The sequence below is a fragment of the Ambystoma mexicanum genome, chromosome 8 (genome assembly GCF_040938575.1).
Source record: "Ambystoma mexicanum isolate Mex_15411 chromosome 8, UKY_AmexF1_1, whole genome shotgun sequence".
Classification (NCBI taxonomy): Eukaryota; Metazoa; Chordata; class Amphibia; order Caudata; family Ambystomatidae; genus Ambystoma; species Ambystoma mexicanum.
Window position 1 is genome coordinate 325,507,441 of NC_090929.1, and position 13,604 is coordinate 325,521,044.

A 13,604-nucleotide genomic window follows, 5' to 3' on the forward strand; every position below is an offset into this window, starting at 1 on the left:
CTACGTATAGCCAGCTTCTAAGATTACTTAATCTAATTGCATTATAGCATCTGTACAATTATTGAATGGCTTACATTTTCAGTAGTGCATCACACACATGCAATCTTCTTTTTACATATGAAAGGTGACTCGATTCTTTACTTAGTCATCAGTTTCTGTAAGATCCATGCATTCTCTTCAGCCAGTATTCTCAGGGCGTCACGCGCATCTTTCATGATGTCTCCAGCTCCTCTTTCACTCTTTTTCATATTCCTATAGGGAGTTACTCTCTTAGATTGTCATCTCTTTGGGGATACATTTGATAGGGTTTTCTCAGAGGGTACCTTCTTTTGAATATTTGCTGTGGTATGGTCACAACTGCTGGTGTCAAACATGTCACAATCTCAGGCTTCCAACATAGAGGAGGTAGGGGGGACAGGATTTCCTGCAGAGGTATGTAACTGCTCCTCTACACTTGTATTGTGCTGACAGCAGTTATTAGGAAATTCAACTGTGGGTTCATGGGTGCCAACGTTTGATTTTCACTACAGGTGCAGAAATGTCCCCGTCCCAGCCCTGAATATTAGCAAGCCGCCATCCCAACGCATCCCCTCTGCGAAAACATTTTAGAGCACATTTTTTTACTAAGGAATTGCAAAAAGTCATACGATTAACAACCAGTTTTAAATATATAACCTCTCAGCAACTGTCACTCAACCTGTTGTGCTACCCTGACAGCCTTCTACTGTAGAGCGTGTCTATGGTTCTCCTAATGTACTAAAAATCACTGCATTACCAACAGTGTAGTTCATGTACACGACTTCAAAGTCAACATTGTTTCATCTTCAGCCACACTGCCCCTGTGCATAGATCTATTGAGGGTGTACTAGTAGTGGCTCGTCCTCAATGGGTGAGGGGGGCTGACTTACGAGGACCCGAGAAGCCAGCTTGAGGACCCGAAGAGCCAGCTGAGGGAGCGCTCCTAGACTGGCTTGAACTATCAAAGGGAAACATGGTTTCCATTTGATAGCTCTGTTCCCCAGCCGCACATGTCCAATGGGCCATGCAAAGCCAGGGGCGTTTTGCTTCCCCAATCATGCATGGCTCATTGGGGATGCTGGCTGGGGAACTGCATGTTTGTATGTGCAAGGGGGCGGTTTCTGCACCTCCATGCACATACACACAAAACAGTGCACTTTGTCATCAGTGCTCTTGCTCTTACGCACATGCGTTCTTTGCTTCCTGGCTCCTGTTCATGCTGTGTGGGAGCTGGAGTGCTGGAAGGAAAGTTCAGGACCAGGGCAGAAGGTAAGTGTGTATGTGTGTGTTGTGTGTAACGAAAGAGTGTATGATGAAGGTGCGCATGTGAATTAGGGAATGCATGCTATGTGTGAATGTTGTGAATGATGGGCTGTGGGGCTAATTTGGTGGGTGGGGGTTTGTTGCACATCCCCCCTCACCTCCACTGGCCAAAATTGTCTCCCTATGCGAGGTGCTGGGTGACCAGGGGCAGGCATGGTCATTTTTTACTGGGCATCTATCGGTGATGCCTTATTAAAAAATACCATGTCTGCACCTTGGGCCCCCGAGCACCTCGCATTCATACATAATCAGATTGTGTGCTTGCACGATGCCGGGGTTCTCAGGGGGCAGGCACGGCATTTTTTGCTGGGCATCTAAGATAAAGCAAGCATTATAAATGTTAGCTGGACTGGCATTTTAATGCAGCCAGTTTAGCCAGTTCTTACTGTGGCATGGCATTTTGTATTGGACATCTTTGATAAAGAAAGAATGATAAGTGTCATTATGTAGCTGTAGCTAGACTGGCATTTTAAGGCAGCCAGTCTAGCCATTTCGTACTGTGGCATGACATTTTGTGTTTGGCATCTTTGATAAAGCAAGCGTGATAAGGGTTATCATGTGGCGAGGCTAGAATTTAGATACAGCCAGTTCATCCCTTTCTTATTGTGGTATGCCATTTTGTACTCGGAATCTTTGATAAAGCAAACATAAGTGGTATTATGTGGTTAGACAGGGGTTTTGATGCAGCCAGTATAGCCATTTCTGACTCTGGCATATTTTGCAGTTGGCATCTTTGATAAAGCAAGCACGATAAATGTTATATAGCTAGACAGAAATTTTAATGCAACCAGTCTAGCCATTTTTTACTGTGGCATGAGATTTTCAGTTTAGACATGTTTGTATACAGTGGCATGGCATTTGAATGGTAAAGCCAACTGGAGTATGTTTATATGTGGGGATACTGCCATATGGCAGAGCAAGCGTGGGCATGCTTTCTTATAGTATCATTACTGACATTATGCGCAAAACAAACATGAGTATGTTCTTTTATGGGAATACTGGCAGATATTAGTGCAGCCCGCATGTAAATGTAGGGGCGCAGCCAGCATGAAAATGTTTTTATACTGGCATATATTGTGGGCAAAGGCCTCATGAAAATGTGTTGGGGAAATGGTCCTGTGCCCTGATGGTGACTACCATCTATTGGATTTTTTCATGAGTTACCCTAGAAAAACAATTGCAAAGTGTTTGCTTTTTACCCATTTTTTTTTTTAAATGTGCTGTAAAACACACCTTTTTGGGCCTCATTATAAGTTTGCCGGTCTGGGAACTTTGGTACTGGTAAGCTTGCCGGTACAGTAGTTCCCAGACTGGCAAACTACATGGTGTGCTTGCGGGTGCCTTTCTGCCCGCCCGGTCGGACCTGGCAGGCAGAGCGACACCCGCGAGCACAGCATGTCGGATGCACCGCCACCGTTCATAAAGGTGCCGGTGCATCCGACCTCCCCATTCCCATTTGAGCCCAATGGGGCTCGAATTGGAATGGGGAAGAATTTTTCCCGGCGCCCAGGAATGGGCAAATACCGGGTCCGGCAAGGCCGTAATGACCCGGACATTGCCCAATTCTGGGCACCGGAAAAAATAAAATACCGGCGGTAGTCTCGTAATGAGGCCCATTATTTAGAAAAATGTCTGGGGGGGGTCACCCCACCTGCAGGGGATAACCCCACCCCAACCCCTGGATTGGTTGTTGCATATTTAGGGGAAAAATGTATGCCCTCCAATTGAAAAGTTCACCAGCCGCCACCGGGATGTACAACCAGAAACTGAAAACTGTTAACAATTCTATGGGGATAAAGTGAGATTCCTGCCACCATTGTTACCAAGAACCAAGGAAGCAGCTGCCTCCTGTCCCCCTGTACTTGGCACCTTTATGTGATATTTCATCTGGTAAACAAATTGTCCTTGACTATCATTTGAAACTGAGGCATGAGGGATATCTCTTCTGTTAAACTGACTCTTTTTGACTGCCTATCATTTAAAGCTGAGCTGGAAGATATATCTCTCCTGCTAAATACCACCTTTAACTACACATTGGCCCTCATTACGATACCGGCGCTAAACCATGGCGCTATTAGCACCATGGTTGGTGCCGGTATCGTAACGTGTCCGCCATGGTGAAATGGGGAAATACCGCCCCATTCGAAGGTTGGCGGGGCGGTATTTCCCCATTTCCCCATGGCCCTTCCCCATTCCCATTTTGCCCCATTGCGGTACCGTAATTACCCACGAGGTCCCTACTTTAACGGCTGGTCCAGACCAGCCGTTAAGGTCGGGTCCCGCAAAGGGACCTCGTAGTAAGGCGCTAAGGGGTTAACGGTGCTGCAGCCTTTTTACGGCGCCGTTAACCCTTTAGCGCCAGGGTCGTAATGACCCCTGTGTGAAGCCGTGGTGTGAGCGGTGTCTGCTTGAGTTAAAAGAATTAAGGGCCTCATTACACGGTAGGCGGTAAAGGTTTATCGGTACCGGTAAGGGCACCGGTACCGGTAAACCCTTACCGCCTTACTACGAGTTCCCTTTGCGGGACCCGACCTTAACGGCTGGTTTTACGAGCCATTAAAGTAGGGTGCCGCAAAGCGACCTTGGTGCTAATTACGGTACCGCAACTTGCGGTACCGTAATTAGCGCCTTCCCCATTCCCATTGAGCCCTATGGGGGCAATAATGGGAATGGGGAAGTGCCTTAGTGAATGGGGAATTACCGCCCCCGCTCACCTTGGAGTAGGGCGGTAATTCCACTATCCACCAAGGCGGACACGGTAAAATACCGGCGGCAACCATGGCGCTAATGGTTACAGCCTACCGTGTAATGAGGCCCTAAGTCTCTTGCTGAGTGCATAGGGCATTTTTGCAACTGTTGAAAGCGGGCTAACGTTTTAGGATGTATCTTAACTTGATATAAAAATGGTATCGTCTTAAACCTACTCTGAACATGTTTAATGACACATTTTTTTGGTACAACGTTCATTCATTGCCAGTTTTTTTTTTTAAGTGCTTTTTGCCGAAAAGGTGTGCCCGAAAAAACTCAGCAAGAAACATAGGAAGGTGGGAATAAGGGCGTATAAGGGGTAGGGTGGGGTGGGGAATATGGACTAAATAAAGGATAGAGGAGGTCTGGGGGGACCTCCTGAAATAAAAATAAATAAAAAATGAGATGAGTTTTTTGTAGAAAAAACGTTCGGCAAAAAATGCTGCGAAATAAAACCGGGGATGAATGAACATAGAACCATTTTTTAACCAGTTTGGTAAGATATAGGTATACACTTAAACCAGTTAGGCCTGTTGACCCTTATTTTATGTGCCACCAGCCTGAGCCCCCTTGTTTGTATTTGTGGCCAGGATTTGCCTCCCCTAATACTAATTTCTAGTGACGCCACTGCTGCCGTGCCTGGGACGCCTGTGCCATTATTTATATAGCGCCTATACACAATGTGTTTCATGGCGCTATATAAATAAACTATCATATCATATCAAATGCTGTATTATTTTTTTTGGGCAATTCACAATAAAAAATACTGAACGACGCAAAACAATGACAATTCCCACCCCCCCGCACCCCCGCGCCAAAACATCCCCGCGCCCAAATGTCGCAGCGCCGAACTGGGCGCCCCAAATTGGGCGCGCCCAATTGTCTCCTGCGCCGAATCGGTCGCGGCGAATCGGCCCGCGCCGAACTGGCCGCGCCTAATCGTCCTGCTCCGGCCTGACCTGTCTTGAACACATGTGCCTTGCCCTCGGGAACCCACCCTGCCTTGCCCGGCTGCTCATATGCCCGTGCCACACCCCCTGCTGTATCTATCTACTTCTGGTAGGATGAGACAATGCTGCGAATCCAACAGGTTCATCAGGTCCGCTCTTACCGGAGGGTAAAAATGTAGTCGGTGCAGTTGCGCGGAGAGAGGGAGTGCCAGCAGCACATTAAGCCCTGTGGAGGCCCTGCGCGAGACGCACGCACACATACGCCTGCCCCTGTGAGAGCCGCAGCAGCCCCCGGAGGACACGCAGCGCCTGGCACTGCAAGAACCAAGCGCCAGCCCTACCACACCGACAGCAGCCCCGGAACGAGGAGGGCACCCCTGCGGAGCTCACCATGGCACACGCGGACAAGATCGAACTCTTTGTCAAGGTAAGGCGCCGTAACGCATCGGTGTGCGAGCGAGGAGGCAGGTGGCATAGATGCGTGATGCCCACCACCCCGTGCCAAAGCTGCCATGGGGGCCTGGGGGTGAAGAGGGGGGGCATTGAAGGGTGGCCAGAGCTTATTATGGCCTCCAGAGGCATCCATGCCACCCCATTATCCCCCAAGCTTAACTGTTACACATCACAGGTGCCAGGGGCTCAAGTCAATCGAGTCAAATACAGCTACAGAGCCCAGAATGCATGCGTGAATGAATGAGCAGGAGCGGAGCACTGGTACTTGGGTGACACGGAGTAATCGGAGCCCCCCAACTCATGCCGCCTTTTCCATCTTTTTCCTGCTTTCCTTTGCCTTGGGAAATTAAGAATATGAATACGATATTATATTATTAACTTGGTAGAGAAATATATCACGTGAGTTGTGTTCATTCATTCCTTTCTTTTTATTATTCTGGGTATTTTTTTGTCAGTCTTGTCATTCTACGTTCTGATGGTTATGACATTTTGAAAATGTTTATCAATTTTGTAAGAACGATGCGAATTTTGGATTGTTCTTTTAAATGTGTTGTTTTTTTCTTTTCGTTTTGTGAAAAGTCAAATATTGACTAATCCACAATAAAAAAATAAATTAAAAAATGTGGCATGATATACAGGCGAGGAATGCTGTGGGCTGGAGGGTGCTGGGTTTCAAATGAAACTGGCAAATTGTAGGAGTGGTCGAGTCCTGCCTTTGAGTGTATGTTTTAATATTTCTGGGCGGCTTGGGCGTAATTTTAGGGGGGGGCAGAGGTGTTTGTCCCCCCCAACTTTCATAGCATACCATTTTGTCCCCATTCATTTGGCTAGGGCACCTTTTATTCAGATGCCATGTCTCCCCCAACATTTTCAGCAAAGTTACTCCACTGCTGGGCGGACCAGGAGGTTATCCAGCATTAAGAAGCGGGCGAGGGGGGAGGGTGGGGCACGAAAAAGTCCCCCCAAATGCAGTGTGCGCGATTCCATGTGTGTCATTCGTGCCCCCCTGCCCCTCCCTCCTTCTGGTAGGCCACTGGTTCAGCCCACAATGCCCAAATAAACCGAGCGTGGGTATAACTTTTGCAGACATTGCTCTGTCAGAGTGGTGGGACGCACCCCAGCAGAGCTCCCCGAAATAACTGGTGACTATGTCTCGGAAGCTTCCTGCACCATGCCCCCTGCGAGGTGCAGGGCTGCAGTGCAGTTGTAGCGCCGAAAGTCCCGCTCGCGGTTATTCTGTGTGCTATATGATGAACATCCAACTTCGCAGCCGTGTGAGAGTGGCCAATCGCTATACTCTCCGCAGCTCCTGTGTCCATAGGAATAATTTACAATAGTGAACCTAGCACCAATGGTTATGTATTAATGTAACACAATGGGGCTGATTCATGGAAAAACAGGGATTTGTGCGCCATTCTGCCCGCATATCCCCATTTGTTAAACAGGGATTTGCGGGCAGAATGGCGCACAAATCCTCGTTTTTCGGCACAAATAATTCCTTGAATCAGCCCCATTGTGTTTGCCTTGTCTCAAAGAGTGCACATTGCAACCTTATCATGGAAACTGCCCGGTTTCTCTGGGCACCTACCAACACTTTTTTTAAAACTGATTTCCCGCATTTTCAGTATTCTGCCATGGAAGTGCGGAGTCGCCCATCTTCGGAATTCACAGTATTTCCAAGGCTTGCTAGAGAGAATCTTGGGCAACCCTGCCCGCATTTTAAAGAGAAACAGCTATGTTTATTCTAATGTCGTCCTCTAAAGGCCGTGTTAGGCTACAGGGAGGAGGCTAGTTTGGGCACTGCTCCATCGCCCGAGTGACTGCCTGTGACAAAAACACAATGGGCCTCATTACGGGTCCGGGGCGCCTGACTTCCCTGTCCCACCAGCTCATTACAAGTCCAGCGTGATCGATGTGCTGGGTGCAGCAAACACAGCTGGCAAACACGTAGTTTACCGGCACCCTTGTTTCCGGACCGGCAGCATTGTAATGAGGCCCAATTATTAGATAACCTGCAAAGAAATTACATGTTCGGGCGGGTTGGGTGGGACAACGCTGACCTCCTGCAGAGGGAACGGGCGTGCAAATAGACCGCTCTCCCTGCGTGGACTCTAGTTATAGGAGCCACACTTCCTATTTCCTGCCAGCACCTCGCTTTTGAGGCGGCAGGCAGGGCTGGGGGTGCTCGCCCCCTCCACCCTTTTCCCTCCGCCCTTTTATGCTTTGGCGCTGTTAGCCCCTAGGGGGCTGCGCATTAGGCTTCCCAACTTTAAAGGTTGGACATAGAATCCAGTGCCTCCCCCACCTTTGTCAGTGCTGAGTTCTCATTATCCATGTTTTGTAAAGCATCAACATGTCGACTTCCGGAGACGGGTAGCAGTGAGCTGTTCCGACAAATCACTGGATTGTAAAGTTCAGTGGAACATAAATACTGGCCCATTGTGCTGCAGAAAGAACAAAGGGAATTCTTTCTTGACACTTAAATAATGTGCATTGTAGACCATGGCGGTGGGAAAGGGGTGTGGGGGGCAGAGGGGAGGATGGCATTGTTGTGGGATGGCTGAGGACAATGAGTTGGCAAATCCATATGGTGTGCTCCAGGGGTCTATAAGGCTTTTAAACTTTTGTGATCAAATACAATAGCGTATGCAGTGCCATCTAATATGTTTGGAATGTGGCCAATAACAGAAATATTGACTGCATTACGATTAGCTTAGAAGAGGTCATTACGACTTGTGTGTGCAAATACATGTTGTTACTGCACAACTCAGCTGCATTTATGTCATCAATCTTGGCAAAGGCGAAAAGCAGGTTTGGGAACCATGTGTGACCTGAAAGTTACACACAAGTCCTTGCTACAGGAACTTAACCCAGCCAGCTATTCTAGTAGGACCGACGAAACGTGGAAAAATGGGGCAGGTGTCATTTCAGGAAGGACCTGAGCAGAACAGATAACACATCAAGAGTCCTCAGCGATTAATGACAGGTTGCTGCTATCTTGTCCAGTGACAGGCTGCCTGTGCTCTGACGCGCGATCCCAGCCCCTGCACAGGCACAATGCTGCCACACGACTTGTATCGAGGCTGTAATTAGCCGATTGTTCTTTGAGTTACTAAACTCCCCCTCCTCTGGCTGTCTGCAACGACGCCACGGGAGAGTGCGTGTGTATTTTGGTAGAGGCACACTGGCCTGTAGGAAATCTGTATTTATTTAATGAAGGGTTGGTAGATCTGGGACAGGCTTAGGAAGAATCTGTTATGTTGGCACGAGCCAGCAGCCCTGTGAAGCATGAGCCCACAAGCCTATTCCTATTTTCTTGACCTTTTCAGGAATAGTATCCTGTATTTATAAAGGAAACATTAAAAGCTACACCTATCAAAATGCAAAGGAATAAAACCCGGACTGGAGGGACTACTCGGGTCTTCCATAATGGACAACTTGAGGGCACCAAATTCTATATGTGGTGTCCCTTTCTATGCTTTTTTAAAATAACTTATGATGCCTTTTCAAAACTCACTAATATGCCATGTTATGCCTCGCTTTATGCGGCTACCTCATTACACTTTCCACCTTAGACTGCACACACCGTCCAGCCGCTGCAGATGAAGACTAGCAAAATGTTCGATTCCAGTCTTGGTACTGCAGTCCTGTTTTTTTTTTTGTATTTGCCTTTTGCGACTTGTACTCCTGGACTCCACTATTTAAAACGTTGGACTTTGTGTCCCAGAATGCACGGAATAATTAAAATCTAGACAACCCTCTCCCCACTGAAATAGGGCACATATGCTTTTTACTGTTTCCCTGCATGCACAAACTCCATTCACATTCTCCAACTTGCCCTCCAGCCCTCAGGAATCACTCGATGCATCCTCACTCTCAGGGCAGACCTTATTAGTATTAAATCAAGCCCGGTACCTACACCTGCGTATCTATTCTGGGTACACCTATCCCAAGTGCCCTCCCCACAACACACCGAGAAACATCCCAGCAAACAGAGCACATATTCTTCCGGGGGATGAGTGCCAACCCTCTCCTCCCCATAACTCTCCTCTGGCCCCTCTCGTACATGGCCTAGTGCCAAGAGGCCACCAAAGTAGCTGTGAGAAATTCGACGATCTACACAGTGGTTGTGCGCTCGCCTGGGTATTTTTCAAATTTTAAATGAAATTGAATGATAGTAGATCAACCTCCGGAAAATGTGCGGGGCTAATCCGCACACATTTTCCTATGCTCACTGCATGATCTACACATAGACCCATGTACTCTGGGTGAACACAGACTACAGGCGCATTCCCCCCCCCCCCTCATATTTAGTTGGGATATGACATGATTACACCATATCATCTCAGAAGGGAGAAAGCAAAACCTTCCCCGAGCCATGGCCAGCCTAATTAACTATCAACGGCTTCATGGATCCCCTCTGTCGTTTTGTGTAGCTCTGTTGCTGGTGGCAGCTATGCATACTAATCCGAGTTTAATTCAAACAGTCCCACATGTGGCCTGGCTGCAAAGGGTAACCAAGGAGACATGAATCCCCCAAAACCCTTTCATATGCACTGTGTCAACCTGATGCCAGATCCTGCATTCAGTATCGATTGACAGGGAAATATCATGTCTGGCACAGCGTGTATTACAGTAGTCATTCCCGCAAGGGGAACACATTCAGAACATACGAGCATGTGTATTGACGGCGAAAGAAAGTCTGGTCCCACCCAGCTTTAAGGGAGTCCTACCGCTTTAATCAGGAACCACAGAGAGATCCATTAAGACCCTTTGATCCACAATAGACAGGAAAATGGGTGGGACTTAGTATTACATGTTTTCACCCATTTAACTTTTCTGTTGCAAAGCACTTTGGTTATGACCTCATGCATACAGGAGATTGTTGGTGAGGACCGAGAATTGTTTCATTAAGGTAGGCTTAGCCCAGACCAATCACTGTGGCCCATTTCTATAGGCAGATCATCCAAAGACTTTGCAAGGAGTAGCAAGAATAACTAGTCATTGGACCCTGGTTGAAAGTTCAATCTGCCTTGCATCTTCTGCCAGTTAAGGAAGGCCATGACCTCCAAGAGGGAATCGTGATCCCTCCCCTAAACATCTCCCAGGGAACAAAGAGAGATACTGAATCCAGATGGCCCTCCAGCATCTCCAGAACCGATACCCAGCCAGCACACAGCGTGCCCTGCTATGCTCTGCAGCAAGCGTCCTAGGTGGGAAGTGCCAGAGAGTCTCTGAACCAAACCAAGGACAAGGCAGCTGCCTGCAACACTCTCCTCAGCTTTGGGCCATCCGCTTTAAAGGATGACACAAGCCCAGTCAAGAAGCTAGGAGGAGTGCATCGACAAGCATCTACCAACGTCATTCTTAAAGGACATTCATAAGCCAGTCCAGCCCCTCGAGCTGCAACCTACTGCACTGCAGACTGTTGTTACACGGCAGTCACTAACACCATCCGAGATGCCTCGACCAGTGCTTCAGAACCACAGACCAACACTGAGAAGATTCCTGACCCTGAGCTGCAGTGTAGGCCAGCCTGCAGCCATCCGTCCTGCCCCGCTCACCGAATGGCCTGCCGCCTGATACCCGCAGCTGTCTCCCATCTTGAACTCTGTTGCAGAAGCTGCAAAGGGCCCTGAAGCCGACTCAACCCTGTCGAGCACCAAAAACATCTACAGCACAAGGTACCCTGTGGTTCTGTCCCCCTGGTCCTTCTCAGAAGACCCTAGTGACATTTGACAACCAATTGCTCCCTTTGTGCTGTGACCAAGTATACATGAACTATTGCGATTAATTACTATACCGACTACCCTTCTGTCAGTATCCAGACTGCAGCCCTTTACCTTCGTTGAAATTGTCTGTCCTCTGCATTCCTTTACAGGGTGAGTTGTAGTTTGTAGTGTGGTAGACTGTCTGTTGTGATAATAATAAAGAAGATATGTTTATACAGCCTTGACTGGACAGTCCCTTTTATCATTGGGTAATAATTGTATTTTTGCTATGTTGAACTGACCAACGATCCACAACCTTTCGGAGATAAGCCTGCTGCTCCATCCTCGTTACAAAAATTGGACAAGGAGATTTATTATTTGCTTGTGTTTCCAAGCTGTGGGGCTGATTGGTGGTTTAGAAACCGATATTCATCCCTGCACAACTGGTGCCCTGGAAGTTGATTTGTCATAGTTGCACTACACAAGATCACTTTACATTATATTGCACCAGTGTGCCCTTGTTTAGATCGTGTTTATGGAATCATCAATTTTGGTTTGTCTGCTGATTTTAATCTGCAACCAAATATCAGGAAAGGAAACAAAGCAAGGGAACCCACTCTTAAAATTAGTTATATTGTATCAATCAGTCTACTCGGCATTCAGTGTTGTCTCTCAAATTGGCCCTGCTTATACGAAGTGTCCATCTGAAGGCTCGAAAAATGTCGAAGGTGACCAGATGACTGCGTGTCACTGGGACACCACTTGCCAAGTCATGTGCTTTCATTTAACAAACTGATGCATTCTGGGAGTTGTTGTCTTGCTTCATGTAAAATTAACGTTTTTCATAAGGATCGTGATAGCAAAGATTTGTACATCGAAAGCGCAGGACTGAGAACATGGTATCCCAATAACAAGGGGCCCAAAGCTGGCAAGTGACTCCATGTCACCTATGGCACCTTGAACCAGTGCTGACTTTTCAACCAACATTGCTATGCATTCTAGCCTTTGTAGTTTCCTTTTTTTATTAAGTATTGGTGTGCAACTCCCAACATGCAAATTGCAATTGGTTAAGGTATCACACACAACAGAGGTCTTCTGTGCCACCTTTAGAGTCATATTTGTATCCAAGAAAGAGGCAGACACAGATATTTTTCTGTTCACTCGCCCAGCTAGTAAGGCACTCTACATGCTCAGCTCTCCTACACGTGATGGGAGACACCCTTTAATACATAGAGTAACTTTTTAAAATCATTAGTACCCTTACTCCTCTGCTGCAACTTAAGTCTCAAGAACCAAGTTCTGCAAAATGGCGTCCCTCTGCTTCCCTCCACTTGCACGTAGAAAGACATTTCACACTGCCATCTGGATTTCGGACCCTGGTGTTGAGGACAGATCTGATGCCAACAGGGCTAGGCATTTCACCCTGCTTTCTGAGAAACCAAGGAAGGCTCGGGTTGCCTTTTCTCCCAGGATAAAAAGAAGAAACATGGACTTGTGGACCACCTCCAGAGTGTCAAGGGTATGCTGGCATTCATGCTATCCTCCCAAATAAAGCTCTAAAAAGGACCAAGGACTAAGTCCAATCGCACACACCAACGCACAGACCTCAACTCACAGTACTGTGCTACTGTTAAAAGATGGCAGCCCAAGTGCTGGCTGGCCACACCCACACTCTGCTGCTCTGGAGCTAGGTCCACGCTTTGAACAATAAAATAAAATAAGAAGCATGATTAAAAGCATGGTAGCCAATCAGATAGAGTAATATGCAACTACAGAGAAGAACGACTACTACAGGACTTTCAATTCAGTTACTGGCCCTCATTACGACCCTGGCGGAAATCGAAAAACGATGGCGGAAATGCAATACCGCCATCGAATAGCGCTCGGTGCGACTATGACCCGTCACCGCAAAGTACGAAGCCATTAGCGACACCGTAGTGAACGCCAACGCTAACTGCACCAAGCACGCGCGCGCGCGCCATGCCAAACCGCAAACACCACCATGGTGCAACGGTACGCCAATTCCGACCCTAGCGGACATGTACCTAACGCCATCAGGCATGGCGGAATGTACCATTCCGCCATGGCGAGAAGTACGGCATCGCGAATCAACCGTAAACGGCCCCACTGAGTGCCTGTACACCGCTCCCTGCCCACAAAGTACAACTCCCCGTAGGTGCAATGAAGCCACAATGCAACCATTGAAATGTACAAGTCACCCATGCATGCCAACGAACAAAAGAAACACAACAGGGGCCAATGGGAGCTGCAGGGCACAGATGGCACGAATACAGAAGCCATCCCAATGGACATGACCACAGTCCCCCACCAAGAAACGCACGCAAACACAGGCACCTGTGACCAGCAATATTCCGAGAATCACATCATTCCACCAGTCCAC

General features: G+C 47.7%; 1 protein-coding gene across 1 annotated transcript in view; it reads left to right on the top strand.

The window, feature by feature from the left end:
• Nucleotides 1–5,154: 5,154 nt before the first annotated feature.
• Nucleotides 5,155–13,604, top strand: part of CLIC3 (chloride intracellular channel 3) — a 151,377-nt gene continuing 142,927 nt past the window's right edge. Inside the window, exon 1 of the mRNA XM_069609744.1 lies at nt 5,155–5,466. Coding sequence (XP_069465845.1) covers nt 5,431–5,466 — 36 coding nt within the window. The 5' untranslated portion in view covers nt 5,155–5,430. The remainder of the gene's footprint in view (nt 5,467–13,604) is intronic.